Here is a 20,791-nt window from a genome sequence, read left to right on the forward strand (position 1 = left end):
GGGTAGGTATACACATGCCCCCTCCCTCTTGAACCTCCCCCCACAACCTCCCACCCCCATCCCATACCTCTGAGCTATCACGGAGCACCGGATCTGAATCCCTGCCTCATCCAGCAAATTTCCACTGGCTATCTAAGTTTACATACAGTAATATAAATGTTTCAATGCTACTCTTTCAATTTGTAAAAATATGGAATGGTTCTCCAATTTGCGTGTCATCCTTGCACAGGGGCCATACTAATCTTCTCTGTATCGTTCCAATTTTAGTGTTTGTGCTGCCAAAGTGAGCACCTGCCTCCATTCTTATCTGTACAATGAGTAGTGAAATAAATTTCTCCCTCATAGGATTGTGGTGAGAATTACATAAGTTAATACGTGCAAAGTCCTCAAACAGCACCTGGCACCTAAATGCTATTAAGTGATAACTATCATTATGATAGATCCCATAATGAATTCAAAACTCTTAGTTTGGAAGCCCCAAGACATGGTTTGCTCAGAAAATTATAATGCTTATTAAATTTAAAAGTATATTTCAAACAACAATTACATATTCCTAATTTACTTTAACATGTTTTAATATTTGTTAAAAGTAGTCCAGCAATGCTTCAAAGGACATTTCAAAAAAATATAAACCCATAAAATGAGAGAAAGTATTTGCAAACATATATCTGATAAGGATCTTGTAATCAGAAAAAAAGGACTTTTATGACCTAACAGACTGGTTCCAAATAGGAAAAGGAGTACGTAAAGGCTGTATATTGTCACCCTGCTTATTTAACTTATATGCAGAGTGCATCATGAGAAATACTGGGCTGGAAGAAGCACACACTGGAGTCAAGATTGCCAGGAGAAATATCAATAACCTCAGCTATGCAGATGATACCACCCTTATGGCAGAAAGTGAAGAGAACTAAAAAGCCTCTTGATGAAAGTGAAAGAGGAGAGTGAAAAAGTTGGCTTAAAGCTCAACATTCAGAAAACGAAGATCATGGCATCTGGTCCCATCACTTCATGGTTTTTATAGATGGGGAAACAGTGGAAATAGTGGCAGACTTTATTTTGGGGGGCTCCAAAATCACTGCAGATGTTGATTGCAGTCATGAAATTAAAAGACACTTACTCCTTGGAAGGAAAGTTATGACCAACCTAGACAGCATATTCAAAAGCAGAGACATTACTTTGCCAACAAAGGTCCATCTAGTCAAGGCTATGGTTTTTCCAGTGGTCATGTATGGATGTGAGAGTTGGACTGTGAAGAAAGCTGAGCACCGAAGAATTGATGCTTTTGAACTGTGGTGTTAGAGAAGACTCTTGAGAGTCCCTTGGACTCCAACCAGTCCATTCTGAAGATCAGCCCTGGGATTTCTTTGGAAGGAATGATGCTAAAGCTGACACTCCAGTACTTTGGCCACCTTATGGGAAGAGTTGACTCACTGGAAAAGACTCTGATGCTGGGAGGGATTGGGGGTGGGAGGATGACAGAGGATGAGATGGCTGGATGGCATCACTGACTCAATAGACGTGAGTCTGAGTGAACTCCGGGAGTTTGTGATGGACAGGGAGGCCTGGAGTGCTGCAATTCACGGGGCCGCAAAGAGTGGGACATGACTGAGCGACTGAACTGAACTGATGACCTAACAATAAAAAGACAACCCAATTAAAAACTGGGAAAAGAATTTGCATAGACATTTTTTCCAAAGAAGATATACAAAGGTTAACAACATATGAAATGACACTCTACAGCGTTTGTCATTAGGGAAATGAAAATCAGTACCACAAGGAGATATTATTTTAGACCTACTAAATGGCTATCATTAAAAAAAATGAGTGTTAGTGAGGATGTGGCAAAAATTGGACTTCTCATACAATGTTGATGGGAATGTAAAATGTGTAGCCCTTTGAAAAATAGGCAATTCTTCAAAAAGTTAAACTCAGAGTTACCATATGACCCAGCAATTGCAGCCCTAGGGGCAACTGACTACACAAACGCAAAAAGCATTTGTCCACACAAAAACTTGAACATGAATATTCATAGTACTAGACTAACTGCTGTTCACAATAGCCAAAAGATAGAAAAACCCAAAGTCCATCAACTGATGAATGGATAAACAAAATACACTCTATGATAGACTATCTGTGATAGACTATTCTTTGGCCATAAAAAGAAATGAAGTACTAATTCAAGCTACAACATGAGTGAACCATAAAAACACTGTTAAGAAGCTGGACACATAACACCATGTATTGTATGATTTCATTTATATGAAACATCCAGAATAGGAAAATCCATAAAGACAGAAAATAGATTAGTTGTTCCCAGGGGTTTAGGGGAGGGACAGTTGGAAGTATCTATTAGTGAGGAACCAGGTCCTCACTTACAGGGAAATGAAAATGATCTGGCATTAGACAGTGGTGATATCTTGTGAATATACTAAAGATCATAGGTTTGTACACTTTAAAAGGGTGACATTTATGGTATGTGGATAATGCCTTAATAATAATAATGCCTGAAGGGAACTACTTTAAAAAAATATTAGTTCAGCAAATGAGGGGCAGAAGAGAGATTACTTTGCACCAGGGCCCCAGCTGAGGAGACAGTCTAATGAAATATCATTTAGAGTTTTGGGGAGTAAATGCTTCTGTTTTGTCAAGTCAGTTCAGAAAAGGCTGAAGGGGGCATGTGTGCTAAACCCATCACTGGGCTGCAACTGCCCTGTTGGGGGAAAAGGAGTCCTATTTGTGTCTTAGGAGTTGGAGAATGTCTCTGAACTTCAGTCCCCTCATCTGGGCAATGGGGATACGACTGGTGTCTCAACTTCTATTCAACACTCCTATTTCCTCACTTGTCTCTGTGAGTATTTTCCGCTTCTAACAACACTTGTTTTATCCTCCTTAATGACTTCTAAAGGTGGAAGGCTTACACAATGTGAAATAAACTTTTCTATGCTTTCTCATCATTTCTTGTTTGGGGGAATAGTCAAGATCCTTAGTTTTGTAAATGTTTCTTGAAAGGATTCTTCAATAAACTTGAAAAATTACTCTCCACTGATATTTTACTGTCATGTTTCTGCCTCTTTCATGTGTTTCTTCTTCAAAAAGGCAGTTTGAGGTTCACTGCCTTTTGCACTCTATGGCTCTCTGAAGAAAGTCCCACATTAGGAGTTTGGGAGGACTTCATTGTTTTATTCCTGGAGATGCTGCCTCCTTTAGGAAGGCTAACTTCATCAGTCCAAGGATCTGTCCTCAGAATTTCCAGGGCACATCAAATAATCCTTTTCTAAGGTTCCCTACCTCTTCCTGCATTGGGTCACCTTGTGCCCATGCCTCAGGCTCCTGGTTGGGTTTTCTTTATCCTGGCATCCAGTATAGGGCTCCACACAAAGAAACAAGCATTGAACTGTGACTACCATGCTGCTTTCACACAACTTGCAAGGAGTCAGTGGGCAGGTCCTTTACTGCTCCCCATCTTCTGTGGCCTTCCTATACTGAATGGCCACAACAAACATAATATGCCTCATCTTTTCTATTTCAGTGCTTATGAAAGACTAGCCAAGTCTAGTCTTTCAAATACTTTCAAATATTCCTTTCCAAGTATTTGCCATCCATGTACAGGTACAGCAAATCACAGTATTCCACTCTTCTTCCTTGCCTGGCTTCCATTATTCTGACTCTAACCCAAGAGTCTTTGTAAAGAATATTAACAGGGAAAATTAACATCTCTTGTAAGAATGCATTTGCAGTTACTGACGGTGGTTGTTTTGAATACTTTGTGTGACTAAAGCCTCTAAAATATTTTAACAAATACCACAAATAAGTCCAGTTGAGTGTTTAAGTATTACCTACTCAACTGAGAGGGTATAGTTTATACCATCTAAGGGCAGGTTTTATCAAGATGACTATTTCCCTAATTGCCCCCTGCTTTTTCCTGCACATTCCTGTCATAGTATCTGTAATATTGTTTTATACTTGTTTACTTTTCTAACTTTCTTCAGTTGACAGGTTGAGACTTACTTATGAGTATCTATAGTACCAAGTTTAGTGGGGGTGTTCAGCAAATGATAGTTATTATTACTAGTACACTACTACTAGGAGAGTGAAAACGCTAGCTTAAAACTCAACGTTTAAAAAACAAAGATCATGGCATCTGGTCCTATCACTTCATGGCATAGATGAGGAAACAATGGAAACAGTGACAGACTTTCTTAGGCTCCAAAATCACTGTGGACGGTGACTGCCGCCATGAAATTAAAAGACACTTGCTCCTTGGAAGAAAAGCTATGACCAACCTAGACAGCATATTAAAAAGCAGAGACATTACTTTGCCAACAAAGGTCCATACAGTCAAAGCTATGGTTTTTCCAGTAGTCATGTATAGATGTGAGAGTTGGAACACAAAGAAGGCTGAGTGCTGAAGAACTGATGCTTTTGAACTGTGGCACTGGATAAAACTCTTGAGAGTCCCTTGGACTGCAAGGCGCTCAAACCAGTCAATCCTAAAGGAAATCAATCTTGCATATTCATTGGAAGGACTGATGCTGAAGCTGAAAGTCCAATACTTTGGCCACCTGATGGGAAGGGCCGACTCACTGGAAAAGACCTTGATGCTGGGAAAGATTGAAGGCAAGAGAAGGGGACGACAGAGGATGAGATGGTTGGATGGCATCACTGACTCAATGGAACATCAGTTTGAGCAAACTCCAGGAAATAGTGAAGGACAGGGAAGCCTAGCATGCTGCAGTCCATGGGATCACAGAGTGTCGGACATGACTAAGCAACTGAACAACTACTCAGTCAGTCAGTCAGTTCAGTCGCTCAGTCATGTCTGACTCTTTGCGACCCCATGAATTGCAGCACACCAGGACTCCATGTCCATTACCAACTCCGGGAGTTTACTCAAACTCATGTCCATCGAGTTGGTGATGCCATCCAGCCATCTCATCCTCTGTCATCCCCTTCTCCTCCTGCCCCCAATCCCTCCCAGCATCAGGGTCTTTTCCAATGAGTCAACTCTTCGCATGAGGTGGCCAAAGTACTGGAGTTTCAGCCTCAGCATCATTCCTTCCAAAGAACACCCAGGACTGATCTCCTTTAGGATGGACTGGTTGGATCTCCTTGCAGTCCAAGGGACTCTCAAGAGTCTTCTCCAATAGCACAGTTCAAAAGCATCAATTCTTCAGTGCTCAGCTTTCTTCACAGTCCAACTCTCACATCCATACATGACCACTGGAAAAACCATAACCTTGACTAGATGGACCTTTGTTATCAAAGTAATGTCTCTGCTTTTTAATATGCTATCCAGATTGGTCATAACTTTCCTTCCAAGGAGCAAGCTAAGATTAAAATCTCCCATTAACATTTTGTGTTGTATTGTTAGGTATATGCTGCTGCTGCTAAGTCGCTTCAGTCATGTCCGACTCTGTGCGACCCCAGAGACGGCAGCCCAACAGGCTCCCCCATCCCTGGGATTCTCCAGGCAAGAACACTGGAGTGGGTTGCCATTTCCTTCTCCAATGCATGAAAGTGAAAAGGGAAAGTGAAGTCGCTCAGTCGTGTCCGACTCTTAGCGACCACATGGACTGCAGCCCACCAGGCTCCTCCATCCATGGGATTTTCCAGGCAAGAGTACTGGATTGGGGTCCCATTGCCTTCTCCATGTTAGGTATATATATGTTGTATAATTGTTGTTTTCTTGATTAATTGACCCTTTTATTGTTGTTGTTAGGTGAAGAAACAAGCTTTTCAACTCTAGGTGAGTGGTAAATGGAGATAATGACCTCTAGCACCTGGAGGACTGTCACAGGGGAGAGGTGTAACTGCTACTGAGGCCCCTGAACAGAAGTCATAGGGAAGCAGATGTGGATTCAGTCCAAGAAAAGAATCTGCTAATAGAGCCAAACATGGAGTGGCTGCTTCAGACAGTAGTGAGCTTCCTGTCTTTGGATGTTACAAGTAATGCTGGAGAACAAACCAACTGTTCATCAATGTTGCAGAAAGAATCCAAGCATCATATACAGATATCTTTAAGGTTTCTTCACAATTTGATGATATATTATTTTGTGATTCCATTCCCCAAGAGGGTTTCAAATTTGTGTTAGCAAGGGAGCATTGCTAAAATAGTGGCAGCTAACACCTATGGAATGGCAATCACAGGCACTGTATTTGTTATTTCTGATCTAACAATGTGGTGATGGATTTCAATGTTACATTACCAACTGTACAGAAAAGGAAAGTGGCTTGGAGAGGTTAAGAAATGTGTTCAACATTATACATTACAGACCTTCAAGCATTCTGACTCTTGAGTTCATACTTTTCCTACCTGATGCTCCTAAGTATGGTTTCTGCCAAGCTATCCATGTGTTTCAGTCTGAAAGGATACTACACTTGTCTGCACAGCATCTCTGTACCTGAAGATAAGAGGGATTATCCAGGTAACTAATGGGTTGAGATACAAGAGGCAGGGAAATGTCATTAAAACTTTTCCATGGCTTCTTAGCACCTTCAAGATAAAGTATTGTTTTAATTAATGTATGTTTTGGCAGTATTGGGTCTCTGTTGCTATGTGCAGGGCTTCTGTAGTTGTGGCGTTGGGAGAGAATCTTCATTGTGGTGCACAGGCTTTTCATTGTGGTGGCTTCTCCTGTTGCACAGCACAGGCTCTAGGCATGCTGGCTTCAGTAGTTGTGGTGCGTGGGCTCAGCTGCCCTGCAGTACGTGGGATCTTCCTAGACCAGGGATCAAACTTGTATCCCCTGCACTGACAGGCAGATTCTCAACCACTGGACCACCTGGGAAGTCCCTCAAGATAAAATTTTCAACTTGGTTCTAGGATTCTCCACCTTTCCAGTCTTCTAAGCCATTTCTCCTGTTGCCTCAATTTCTGTAATTATACTAAATGAGCTTCTTAATCTGCCAAGTTCTTTCCTGCATTAGGGCCTTTGCAGATGCTACCTCTTTTCTGGGAACTTGCTTCTCCAATATCTTCACCTCACTAATTCCTGCCTAACCTCAGCTCTCCCTCTCACCTATTTAGTACCAGGCTATTCACCCCAGGCACCCCCTCCTACAGCATCCTGTGCTGGGGGTAGAGGGAGTGCAACCTATGATAGCTATGTTTTCCCTTCCTAAGTGCTGAATCAAATGAGGAAAAATAGGTCTGCCAACTTCCTGCCCACCTCTCCTGCCACAATCTAGGCTCTGTCTACCCCAGTAGTCTGTGACCCTCGGAAGGCAGGACCCAGGACTATGTATGCTTCCAGTGTCTTGCTCAATTTCTGGCACATGGTGCTCAATAAATATTTTTTGGTGAATGAATGTTAAATGTTGCACACAAGTATCCCTCTAGTGTGAGTAGATGAGGACCACTGGGAGATATGTACAGTTATCAGTGGACTGGTAGGGGTTGAAAGTTTTGTTATAACAAAAGCCCTGGAGCAAGAGGAGTTCAGCTGTCAAGGAGTGAGAATCAGTAGTTGTTTCTTAATATACATAAGGATCAGCATGTATGATGCAAAATGGAATACGATTTAAACTGATCCTAATTATAAATATTAGGTAACTAATAAAGTAAAAAGAGAACTGAAAATTTGCTTGGGCAGTAAATCAGTCCCTCTAATTACAGTTATTCACAAGAACTTACTAATTAAGTCAAATTAGCAGGTAGCACAATTATGCCATCATTAAATATATGGCAAAAGAGAGACTGCAGTAAAGTGTTATATAAACTGTAAAGCACCTTACTGATATGGTTGTTATCATGTGTCAGGTTAGTGCTGCAATGAGTTTTAATTACAACTATAAATCACTCATTTTATACTATTGTAGACTTGTTCAAGTACATGGTCATATGCTTGTGACTTTTAAGGCATTATCAAAATTTGTATCTACAATGACTCCTTTAAAAGGTTTCACTCAGTTCTGTATATTATTGAAAAATCAGTCTTATCTCTTTATCATTGTGTTTTTCAACCTTTATTACCCATAACCCTTGTGCTTTCTCACTCCATGTTTTGAATATCCCCTCCCAACTAGAAAGCTGTACTTTTTATAAACAAAAAGTGAAAACAAACAAAAAAACCCCACAAAAATAGAAACATACACACAAAACTGAAATACTTTCTTACAATACACTAATCCTCCCACTTGTAGATAATTGCTGCTGCATAATCAACATTATTTATGAAGCTGTCAAGAGTCTGTCCAATTTTTCCTTTGTTTCCCAGCATCAACTTGCCATCAGATGAACCTGTTGAGAGCACTGTGTATTAGCTACTTGTGGTTAGCTGCTTAGGGCAACTGAGAGAACTACATTTTGTGACTCAGTGGCATCAGTTGGACTAATTCAGAATCAAGACTGTCAGAAAGGACTTCCTGACCCTTCACCATGGCTGCCTTCAAACATATGCTTGTGGACTGTAACCCACCAGGCTCCTCTGCCCAAGGGAATTCCCAGGCAAGAATACTGGAGTGGGTTGCCATACCCTCCTCTAGGGGGTCTTCCCAACCCAGGGATCGAACTCATGTCTCCTGCATCTCCTGCATCACAGGTGGATTCTTTACCACTGGGCCACCAGGGAAGCCCAAAACATACGCTTGTGAAGAAATCAATAACAGCTTTAAATGATGGTTTTCCATGCAAAGATGGATTTGGCTTCTCAAGTATTACTTGGGAATGTGCATTTCATCTGAAAGTGTATATTTAAAAATGACCTCCAAATAATCAGCAGCATGAAAAATGTATCCATATGCTGGAAACAGAGAAGAGGAGTAAAACTTGGTGGTCAGCTTACTTACAAATCTGATAGATGGTGACAGTGCTCCTTGGTGGAAACTATCTGCAACTTCCTCATCTTCTCGCTAAGGTCTGGGGGTAAATTTTTTTTTATATATATAATACACAAGAATAGTCTTTTCAGGTCATGAGACTTTGTGATAAGACTAAAACAGTTTAATCTTATGAATTTCAATAAATGCAAATGCTTACCTTTTTATAGAGAAGTCTTTCAGTTCCTCTATGAAGTTCAAGTTCACAGAATCAGGAGCCAAGTTCTACCCTCTTCCCAACTCCAAAATGATTGGGTTCTTTCTCCTCTTCTCCTGAGCTTTTGGAACATGTAGAGCTATAAGGTCTTTATGTCTAATCTCTTATACCCCACACCTCACCACCAAAAAAACGGCAGCAATTACTAGTATCTTAGTGGAGATAAAAACCTGAGCACCCATCTTTTGATAAAAAGCCACAAAGAAGAAGGCTACAAACAAAGAAGGTACTAAATGAACGTTTTATTTTCTACTTAGAAGCATTTCTTTTGGAGAATCTCATTTTCCTTAGTGCACATTAATTCAACTTAGTCTAGACTCCTCAGTAAGGTAGACCCTGCCTTCCCAGGGTGAGCTAATGACCGGGGCTTGGTCTGGATACTTCATCCACTTGGCCACAGTAGTTGTTTAAAGATAGAAATGTAGCCCAATTCACATGAATCAACATCCTCCCTGAGATTTTTTTTTTGGAGCTATAAGGAAAGATACAGTCTCATTTCCTACTTAGAAGCCTGTAAAAACAATTGCAACTTGAGACTGCAGGGCTTAACTTGCCCCTTAGTGAAGAGAAAATGAGAAGTTAAGCAGAGGGGAGGAAATGGGGAACAAAGAGGCCCAATGACACCTCTGACATCCTGGATCTAACTCTGACTTGGTTTCCCAGTTACCAAACCACAAATTACCACCTATTCATTTTTTTTTTTTTTTTCTCTCTTAAGCGGTGTGAGTTCAGTTTCTGTTACAAGCAAAACAGTCCTAATTAAGGATTTGGACAGTTCTTCAAAGAAGATACACAAATGGCTGATAAGCACATAAAGAGATGCTTGGCATCATTAGTCATTAAAGAAATGCAAATCTAAACAATAAGGATACCACTTCATACTCACTAGAATGGCTATAATTAAAAAAGAAAAACAGAAAGTAACAAGTGTTGGAGGTCCAATGGTTAAGAATCCTCCTGCCAATGCAAGGAACAAGGGTTTGATCCCTGGTCTGGGAAGATTCCACGTGCCATGAGGTAACTAAGCCCATGTGCCACAACTAATGAAGCCTGTGTGCCTTACAGCCAACGCTCTGTAAAAGAGAAGCTACTGCAATGAGAAGCCCACACATCATGACTAGAGAATAGCTCCCACTTGTCACAACTAGAGAAAGCCCATGCACAGCAATGAAGGCCCAGCACAGCCAAAAATAAAGAGATTAAAAAAAATTTTTAATATATATATATATTTTAAAAGTGTTGGAAAGATGTGGAAAAAAAATTAAACCTCACATTTCTGGTAGGAATGTAAAGTGGTACAGCTGCTGTGGAAAACAGATTGACAGTTTCTCAAAAAGTAATATACTGTAACTTCACAGAAATGGCAGAGCAGAGAGCTCCAAGAATCAGCTCCTCCACTGAAGTTATCATTAAGCTGGCAAAAACTGACAGAATCAACTTCTTGAGAACTTTGGAATCTAATAAAAATTTTACAATGGAGTCCAACCAGTGGTGTGCTTAATGAAAAAAGTAGCTGCAAAATTTCAGTAAAAAAGCATTGCAAAAAAAAAAAAAAGCATTGCAGCATTTTTGCTTACCTATCTAACATGTCTCATTCCACAGCCTGGAGGTGGCTATTGGGATAGCAGTCCACATTTCTGGTATAGCTTGCTAGTGCCAGGAGAAAGCAATATGGCAATATGCACCTTGTTCTCAAAAGATCGTAGCTGTGAATTCTGCCTTGTTTGGTGGTTCCCTGAAGGATCTGTGCTAAGGCTGACCCTGTTGTGCTTCCCTCAAGCTGGAGCAGCTTTCAAAACATTCACTGAAACCATTTAAAGACATATATTACCAGCGGCTGCCTAGATAAAGAAACAATGAATCGAACAACCAGGAGGCAAATCTAAAAGTCTGGAAAGGAGAAGACTGAGGAGGAAGACACACAGGGAAATAAGAACTCTAGATGGCTACCAGGTGTATGGGGAAATTCAGCATGAAAAATACATGCCCAAGGACAGATAAAGGTTCAGAAAAGACCTGAGAGGACCTTAGGCTTGCATGTTCAGCTAAACTTTGGGCTTCATGCAGCCAGAAGGTGAAGGTTAAGGCAGAGTTCTAGGAAAATTGGCTTAGCACTGAAGTATTGCCCCCCAGGTCAGTGTCTGCAAAGACCAGGAGAGGTGGGGTTTTAGTCTGTTTTTATCTGATTTTCCACTCCAGGCATTTAAAGAAATCTCCATCAGGTCACTGACTGCTGTGATAATGGAACAGAGATTTAAGGATCACACACAAACATACAGTCTTAACAAAAACAGTTTGGAAAATTCAATAAACAAATGATGGCTACAGACTTCAATAATCAACAGCAAACCCTGGTAAGGGGATCTGATTCCCAGGGTGACAAGTTATAATAGTCAAAACGTCCAGTTTTAAACCAAAAAATCACAAGGTATAAAAAGAATAAAGAAAATATGGTTCATTCATAGGGAAAAAAGAAATTTATAGAAACCATCACCAAGGAAACCCAGACACTGGACTTACTAGGCAAATATTTTCAATCAACTGTCTTGGATATGCTCAAAGAGCTAAAGAAATTAATGGACAAAAAAACCCCAGGAGAATGAACAAATATCAATATAAGGATATAAAAAGAACCAAATAAAACTCTAGAACTGAAAAGTACAGTGGCTGAAATGAAAAACTCACTATGGGGGTTCAACAGCTTTAGATTCAAGTTGGCAGGAGAGAAATGAGTAAACTGGGAGAGAGAACTACTGAAATTATGTGAGTATCAGAAAGGAAAAAGGGTTCAGTTCAGTTGCTCAGTCGTGTCCGACTCTTTGAGACCCCATGAATCGCAGCACGCCAGGCCTCCCTGTCTATCACCAACTCCCGGAGTTCACTCAGACTCACATCCATTGAGTCAGTGATGCCATCCAGCCATCCCATCCTCTGTTGTCCCCTTCTCCTCCTGCCCCCAATCCCTCCCAGCATCAGAGTCTTTTCCAATGAGTCAACTCTTCGCATGAGGTGGCCAAAGTACTGGAGTTTCAGCTTTAGCATCATTCCTTCCAAAGAAATCCCAGGGCTGATCTCCTTCAGAATGGACTGGTTGGATCTCCTTGCAGTCCAAGGGACTCTCAAGAGTCTTCTCTAACACCACAGTTCAAAAGCATCAGTTCTTCAGCGCTCAGCCTTCTTTACAGTCCAACTCTCACATCCATACATGACCACAGGAAAAACCATAGCCTTGACTAGATGGACCTTTGTTGGCAAAGTAATGTCTCTGTTTTTGAATATGCTATCTAGGTTAGACATAACTTTCCTTCCAAGGAGTAAGCGTCTTTTAATTTCATGGCTGCAGTCACCATCTGCAGTGATTTTGGAGCCCAGAAAAATAAAGTCTGACACTGTTTCCCCATCTATTTCTCACGAAGTGAAGGGACCGGATGCCATGATCTTCGTTTTCTGAATGTTGAGCTTTAAGCTAACTTTTTCACTCTCCTCTTTCACTTTCATCAAGAGGCTTTTGAGTTCCTCTTCACTTTCTGCCATAAGGGTGGTATCATCTGCATATCTGAGGTTATTGATTTTTCTCCTGGCAATCTTGATTCCAGCTTGTGTTTCTTCCAGTCCAGCGTTTCTCATGATGCACTCTGCATATAAGTTAAATAAGCAGGGTGACAATATACAGCCTTGACGTACTCCTTTTCTTTTTTGGAACTAGTCTGTTGTTCCATATCCAGTTCTAACTATTGCTTCCTGACCTACATACAGATTTCTCAAGAGGCAGGTCAGGTGGTCTGGTATCCCCATCTCTTGAAGAATTTTCCACAGTTTATTGTGATCCACACAGTCAAAGGCTTTGGCATAGTCAATAAAGCAGAAATAGATGTTTTTCTGGAACTCTCTTGCTTTTTCCATGATCCAGCAGATGTTGGCAATTTGATCTCTGGTTCCTCTGCCTTTTCTAAAACCAGCTTGAACATCTGGAAGTTCACAGTTCACATATTGCTGAAGCCTGACTTGGAGAATTTTGAGCATTATTTTACTAGCATGTGAGATGAGTGCAATTGTGCCGTAGTTTGAGCATTCTTTGGCATTGCCTTTCTTTGGGATTGGAGTGAAAACTGACCTTTTCTAGTCCTGTGGCCACTGCTGAGTTTTCCAAATTTGCTGGCATATTGAGTGCAGCACTTTCACAGCATCATCTTTCAGGATTTGAAATAGCTCAACTGGAATTCCATCACCTCCACTAGCTTTGTTCGTAGTGATGCTTTCTAAGGCCCACTTGACTTCACATTCCAGGATGTCTGGCTCTAGGTCAGTGATCACACCATCGTGATTATCTAGGATGTGAAGATCTTTTTTGTACAGTTCTTCTGTGTATTCTTGCCACCTCTTCTTGATATCTTCTGCTTCTGTTAGGTCCATACCATTTCTGTCCTTTATTGAGCCCATCTTTGCATGAAATGTTCCCTTGGTATCTCTAATTTTCTTGAAGAGATCTCTAGTCTTCCCCATTCTGTTGTTTTCCTCTATTTCTTTGCATTGATCGCTGAGGAAGGCTTTCTTATCTCTTCTTGCTATTCTTTGGAACTCTGCATTCAGATGCTTATATCTTTCCTTTTCTCCTTTGCTTTTCGCTTCTCTTCTTTTCACAGCTACTTGTAAGGCCTCCCCAGACAGCCATTTTGCTTTTTTGCATTTCTTTTCCATGGGGATGGTCTTGATCCCTGTCTCCTGCACAATGTCACGAACCTCATTCCATAGTTCACCAGGTACTCTATCTAACAGATCTAGGCCCTTAAATCTATTTCTCACTTCCACTGTATAATCATAAGGGATTTGATTTAGGTCATACCTGAATGGTCTAGTGGTTTTCCCTACTTTCTTCAATTTAAGTCTGAATTTGGTAATAAGGAGTTCATGATCTGAGCCACAGTCAGCTCCTGGTCTTGTTTTTGTTGACTGTATAGAGCTTCTCCATCTTTGGCTGCAAAGAATATAATCAATCTGATTTTGGTGTTGACCATCTGGTGATACAGAGCCTAAAGAATGCATAGAACACCAACAAACAGACCAACATATGCATTATGGGAGTTACAGAAAGAGAAGAGAGTGAAAAGAGGCAAAAAATAATGGTTGAAAACTCTCCAAATTCATCAAAAGACATGAATCTACATATCCAAGAAGTAGGACAAATTCCAAACAGACCAAACTCAAAGAGATCCAGACCAAGTCACTTTACAATCAAAGTGGCAAAAGACAAAGAGAGAATACTGAAAGCAGCACAAGATAAGTGACTCATCATGTACAAGGGATCTCCAATAAGATTAACAGCTGATTTCTCGTCAAAAGTCATGGAGGTCAGAAGACTGGGGTGGCATAAAATGCTAAAAGAAGAAACTCTCAACCAAGAATCTGTATTCAACAAAACTATCCTTCACAACAAAGAGGAAATTAAAACCTTAAGCCGTCCTAGAGAGTGAAAGCTGAGGGAGTTTATCACCACTAGACAATGCCAGGCTACAAGAAATGCTAAAGGGAAGTCTTTAGGTTGAAATCAAAGGACAACAGACAGTAACTCAATAACTCAAAGCCATACAAAGAGAGAAAGAAATCTGGGAAAGGTAACATAGGTAAATATAAAAGCCAGTATTATTTGGTTTGTGACCACTCTCCTTGTTTCCTATATGATTTAAAAGACACAGGCTGATTCATGTCAATGTATGGCAAAAACCACTACAATATTGTAAAGTAAATAGCCTCCAATTAAAATAAATTAATTAATTTAAAAAAGACAAACAAACAAAAAAAGACAAACACACAAAACAATAATTATGAAACTAGTTAATCAACACATAATATATAAAGATGTAATCTGTGACAAAACATAAGGAGAGAGATGGAGCTATATAGGAGCAGAATAAGAATTTTTTGTACAGTATTGAAGCTAAGTTGGTATCAATTCAAATGAGACTGTTATAAAATTTAAGATGTTAATTATAATCCTTATGGTAACCACTGAGGAAATCTAAAATATATATAGGAAAGGAAATAATGAGAGGATCAAAACAATACATTGGGAATAAATTAAACAAAATGCAGTATTGAAGGAACTGAGAAACAAAAAAGAGACAAGATAAGACATAAGACAGAAGAAAATAAATAGCAAGATATCATTAAGTACTTTCTTACCAATAATCACCTTAAATATAAAGAAATTAAACCCGTCAATTAAAAGACAGGAACTGGCAGATGGATGAAAAAAAATCCAACTACATGCTGTCTACAAGAGACTCACTTTAAACTCACTTTAGATCCTAACACACATATAAGTTGAAAGGATGGAAGAAGATATTCCATGCAAATAGTAACCAAAAGAGAGCTGAGGTAGCCATGTTAAAATTAAAACTTTAAATAAAAATAAAAAGTAGACTTTAAATAAAAAAATTAAAAACTGTTAAAGGGCAAAGAAAGTCATCATACATTGACAGAGTCAGCTCATTAAAATGATATAGAAACTATAAATGCGTACGTGTCAAACAGAAACCCAAAATATATGAATCAAATATTGACACAATTGAAGGGAGAAACAGTTCTACAACAATAGTGGGAGACTGGGAGATTCCAATACTCTAATAATGAACAGAACATCTAGACAGAAGTTCACTAAGGAAATAGAGGACTTGAACAATACTAAATTAACTAGATCTTACAGATACACACAGAATACACAGAATACCCAAAAACAGCAGAATACACAATCTTCTCAAGCTCACATAAAACATTTTCCAGGATAGATTATATGTTAGGTCACAAAACAAGTCTCAGTACATTTAAAAAGATTAAAATTATACAAAGTGTCTTCTCCAACCACAATGGAATAAAGCTAAAAATCAGTAATAGGAGGAAAACTCACAAAATGTGGAAATTACACAGCACACTCTTAAAGAAGCAACAGTTCAAAGAAGGACTCACAAGAGAAATTATAAAATACTTTGAGATGAGTGAAAATAAAAGCACAACATATCAAAATGTATGGAGTACAGTGAAAACAGTGCTCAAAGGGAAACTATAGCTGTGAATATTTTTTTTAAGTCTTTATTGAACTTGTTACAATATTGCTTCTGGTTTATGTTTTGGGATTTCTGCCACAGGCATGTGGGATCTTAGCTCCCTAATGAGGAATCAAACCCACACCCCCTGCACTGGAAGGTAAAGTCTTGGACTGCCACCCAAGTCCAGTAAACATTTTTAAAAAGAAGATTTCAAATCAACAACCTCACTCTTACACCTAGAGGGACTAGGAAAAAAAGAGCCAACAAAACCAAGTGAAAAGACAACTTACAGATTGGGAGAAAATATATTCAAATTATGTATCTGATAAAGGTCTAGTATCCAGAATATATTAAAAATTCTCAGAATTCTACAATAAAAAGCAAATAATACTATTTAAAAATGGAAAAGAACTTTATTAGACATTTCTCCAAAAAAGATATATAAATGGCCAAAAAGCACAAAGAGACGATCAATATCATTAGTCATCAAGAAATACAAAGCAAAACCACAATAAAATATTGGGATGGTTATAATACATGAAAAAGGAATTTAACCAGTGCTATGAATATGGAGGGACTTCCCAGGTGGCACGGTGGTAAAGAATCTGCCTGCTAGTGCCGGAGCCAAAGGAGACACCAGTTTGACTCCTAGGTCAGGAAGATCCCTGTAGGAGGAAATGGCAACCCACTCCAGTATTCTTGCGCTGGGATAATCCCATGGACGGAGACTTGGGGACTACAGACCATGGGGTCACAAAGAGTTGGACACACCTGAGTGATTAAGCATGCATGCACACATGAATATGGAGAAACTGGATTGTTGGAAGGGACGTAAAATGATTCAGGTGCTGGGAAAACAGTTTGGTGGTTCCTAAAAAGGCTAAATATATAACATATGACCCAGCAATTCCACTTCTGAGTACATACTGAAAATAACTGAAAACAGGTACTCAAAACAAGTACTTATGCATAAATGTTCATAACAGTAATATGCACAGTAGCCAAAAGGTGGAAACAACCTAAATGTCTTTCAACGGATGAATGTATCAATAAATTGTGGTATACACGGACAATGGAATATTGTTCAGTCATAAAAAAGTAATGGAACATTGATACATGGTATATCCATGAACCTCAGAAACACTATTACAAGTGAAAGAAAACAGAAAAATCACTGTGTGACTCCATGTATATGAAATATCCAGAATATGTAAATCCAGAAAGACAGAAAGAAAACTGGTGATTGCCAGGGGAGGCAGGAATGGGAACTAACTGTATAATGGTTTTATTCTGTGGTAGTGAAAATGTTTTAGAACTGGACAGAGGTTTTGGATGTACAACATTGGGAATGTACTAAACGCCACTGACTTGCTCACTTTAAAGTGGCTAACTTTATGTTATGTGAATTTCACCTCCATAAAACAAAAACAAAACCCACTTGAGATAGCAGTTACATTCAGGAAAGTAGTGACTGCCAAGAGAACATGAGAGAGACTTCAGGGGTGCTGGTCACATTCCATTTTTTGATTTGGGTGTTGGTCACCCAAAGCATTACACAAAGTGTTACACTTTGTGAAAAGTACTGAGCTTAACACTTGTGATGTGTGTGCTTGTTTTTTGTATGCACTTTATACTTTAATAAAAATTGTATTTTTTAAAAGCAGTTGCCAGTACATATCCAAGAGAACTGAAAAATACATCCACACAAATACCTGTACACAAATGTTCACAGAAGCATAATAGCCAAAAAGTGGAAGTAATCCAAATGTCTACCAACTAATGGACAAACAAAATGTGGCATATCTATACAGGGGAATATTATTCAACAGCAACCCACTCCAGTATTCTTGCCTGGAGAATGCCATGGACAGAGGAGACTGTCGGGCTGCAGTTCATGGAGTTGCAAGGAGTCAGACATGACTGAGAAGCTAACACTTACACTTATAAAATACTAATGAATTACTGATACATAGCACAACATGGATGAACCTTGAAAATGTTAAGTGAAACAAATCAAATACAAAAGACCACATATTATATGACTCTATTTATAATGAATTGTCCAGAATAGGTAAATTCATAAAGACACAAAGCAGATTGATGATTGCTGGTGGCTTTGGGGCAGGGGATAATTGGGAATGTCTGCTAATTGGGATGTGTTTTTAAGAGAGTGATGGAAATATTCTGGAATTAGACAATGGGGGTTACTGCACAACCTTCAAGATACTAAAAACCACTGGACCGTACACTTTAAAATGATGAATCATGTTATGTGAAATTTAATGTTATAGAAATATTTCAATTAAAAAGGTTTATTATTAATCAATAATTAATAATTATTACTCATTAATAACATGTGAACTCTAGCATATCAAATTTTAAAAGGGAAAATCTTTTTCCAAATGGAAAAATACTATTCTAAAAAATGTTTGCTTTCCCTTGCCCATGCCCCAGATCAGCATACCTCAAAGGCGGACCCCCAGGCATCACTGACAAAGGGAGGTCTAAGCAGCAAAGCAGAGGCTGGTAGGTAGGTGAGTCACATTTTAGAATGAAAGCTGTGACCCATACCACTGATTGTCCCTGAGCAGAGGAATGTGGTAGCTGATGAAAAACACATTTTGAGCTGGAGCAAGGGATAGAAAGTAGTGGTGACAAAGTGTTGGCAGCCCTGGCACCAGGCTGCTTTCCACTGCTTCATCCACAGGATCACGCCTGAGGAATGAGTAGTCCTTAATGAATATAAGTTCAGCAAAAAGAGGCCCTGTGAGATTTTTTTCACTCCTTACTTCTTTCTTCTTCTATTGATGGCTTTGGTTGTACATTATGAAGTTCTTTATAGTGTTATGAGTAGTCCTCAAAGTTATCCAAACTACAGATTTATTTGGGCAGTGGACCTCAATGGCTCTAAAAGTACCAGGTTTACAAATCATAAACAAAACTAGGCTAACAGTTTTAAAGGTAAATCTGGAGTTGGGGCAGCTCAGATTTAAATAAATCTTAAGAGTTTGAAGGACCTAAAAGTCAAGTTCTCATCCTGTGTTCCTGAGTCCAGTTTCAAAGCACAGAAGGGAGTAAAAGAAGCACCTACAGGCATTTTAGATGCACAGAGAACAAGGTGTTTCCTTGGTATTTTGAAATGCTTGCTTCTTTTTGTATACCAAAAGTTTCACTGTGTGTAGAAGACAAGTAAGACTGAATGGAAACTGCTAATAGTAGTCTTGAAGTCCGAAATCCCAGGATTTTTCAAACATATCCTCTGTGATCGTTCCCCCTTTCTTAAGACTCCTTTGTCTATTTATATCCCACTCCTCCAAGGACGGGCTTCCTTGGTGGCTCAGCCAGCCTGCAATGAGGGAGACCTGAGTTCAATTCCTGGGTCAGGAAGGTCCCCTGGAGAAGGAAATGGCAACCCACTCCAGTATTCTTGCCTGGAAAATTCCAAGGATAGAGGAGCCTGGCGGGCTACAGTTCATGGGTCTCAAAGAGTCAGACACGACTGAGTGACTAACACTTTCCAATCCTCCAAGGATTTTTGTATGGACCAGTAACGAAGGCTAAAACTGAGATGGGAGATGTTCTATTAGCTAGGAACATTGGGCCCAGGGCCTAGGATGGATAAGAAGGTCTGAACCCACAGCTGTAACATAAGTATCAGGGCATAAAATGAGACATAAACGAGGGTTTCCCTGCTGGCTCAGTGGAAAAGAATCTGTCTGCCAATGCAGGGGACACGGGTTTGATCCCTGGTCTGGGAAGATTTCACATGTCATGGGGCATCTAAGCTTGTGTACCACAACTACTGAAGCCCACTCACGCTCGAGTCCATGCTCCACAGGAGCAGACACCACAATAAGAAGCCCACACACTACTAAAGAGTAGCCTCGGCTTGACACAACTAGACAAAGCCTGCATGCAGCAACGAACACCCAGCGCAGCCATAAATAAATTAAAAAAAATCTCAAAATGAGAGAGAGAAGTTAGGAGATAATTCGAGATGAGGAGTGGTAAGTTTAAAATATATGCTTTCTGTTCCTATCCTCATCTTGCTCCTCCTCTACTGGTACAAAGATACAGACATAAATAACATTTTGCTCACCCAACTCACCATTTCCTGGCAGCGAAAATAACAGGACCTTCTCCACAACCCATTCCTGCTCCAGCAATCATACGCACCTTCTGGAAGTCAGACCTAGAGGTGACGCTGCCCACTGGCCCCAGGGGTACTCATTGTTCCTGTGGCTTCTGTCCCTGCCTCCCTTGAACAAAAATGTCTTCTGCAGTCCTTCCTTCTAGAAATCTTTAGACTTCTGCAATTGCTCCTGAAAAAAAAGGAAGATAAGTGGGTTAGAGTCGGTAAATGTCATCATAATCATCCTTATGTAGGCAGGCTATGGAGGGTTGGATAGAACTTTAGCAGGGGCAAAGTATCGGAGAGAAGACGAAAGAAAACAGTACCTCAACATGGTCGATTTTTTTGCTACCTTCCTCTACCATAATGTAACTGTCTTTTTTTTGATGGGTTGGGAGTGGGGGCGGCCCACACTGTGCAGCACTCAGGATCCTAGTTCTCCAACTAGGGATTGAACCTGTGCCCCAGGCAGTGGAAGCACAGAGTCCTAACCACTGAATACCCAGGGAAGTCCCTCTGTCTCTATTTTTACTCTGCTCATTCGCTTCTCTTAAACATGCTAATTTCCCTTGTTTACTA

At 39.9% G+C, this 20,791-nt stretch overlaps 1 protein-coding gene and 1 non-coding gene across 2 annotated transcripts in view; both read right to left on the reverse strand.

The window, feature by feature from the left end:
• Window positions 1-184: 184 nt before the first annotated feature.
• On the reverse strand, window positions 185-291 carry LOC112443917 (U6 spliceosomal RNA). The gene has a single exon (XR_003032318.1). It is a non-coding gene; the product is annotated as a U6 spliceosomal RNA (small nuclear RNA).
• Window positions 292-7,545: 7,254 nt separating this feature from the next.
• The window catches only part of ZNF318 (zinc finger protein 318), a 44,435-nt gene continuing 31,189 nt past the window's right edge, over window positions 7,546-20,791 (reverse strand). Inside the window, exons 8-10 of the mRNA XM_059880571.1 lie at window positions 20,257-20,402; window positions 8,981-9,098; window positions 7,546-8,242 (exon numbers count right to left, since the gene is read on the reverse strand). Of these exons, the coding sequence (XP_059736554.1) occupies window positions 20,373-20,402 (30 nt within the window). The 3' untranslated portion in view covers window positions 7,546-8,242; window positions 8,981-9,098; window positions 20,257-20,372. The remainder of the gene's footprint in view (window positions 8,243-8,980; window positions 9,099-20,256; window positions 20,403-20,791) is intronic.

The sequence above is a fragment of the Bos taurus genome, chromosome 23 (genome assembly GCF_002263795.3).
Source record: "Bos taurus isolate L1 Dominette 01449 registration number 42190680 breed Hereford chromosome 23, ARS-UCD2.0, whole genome shotgun sequence".
NCBI lineage: Eukaryota > Metazoa > Chordata > Mammalia > Artiodactyla > Bovidae > Bos > Bos taurus.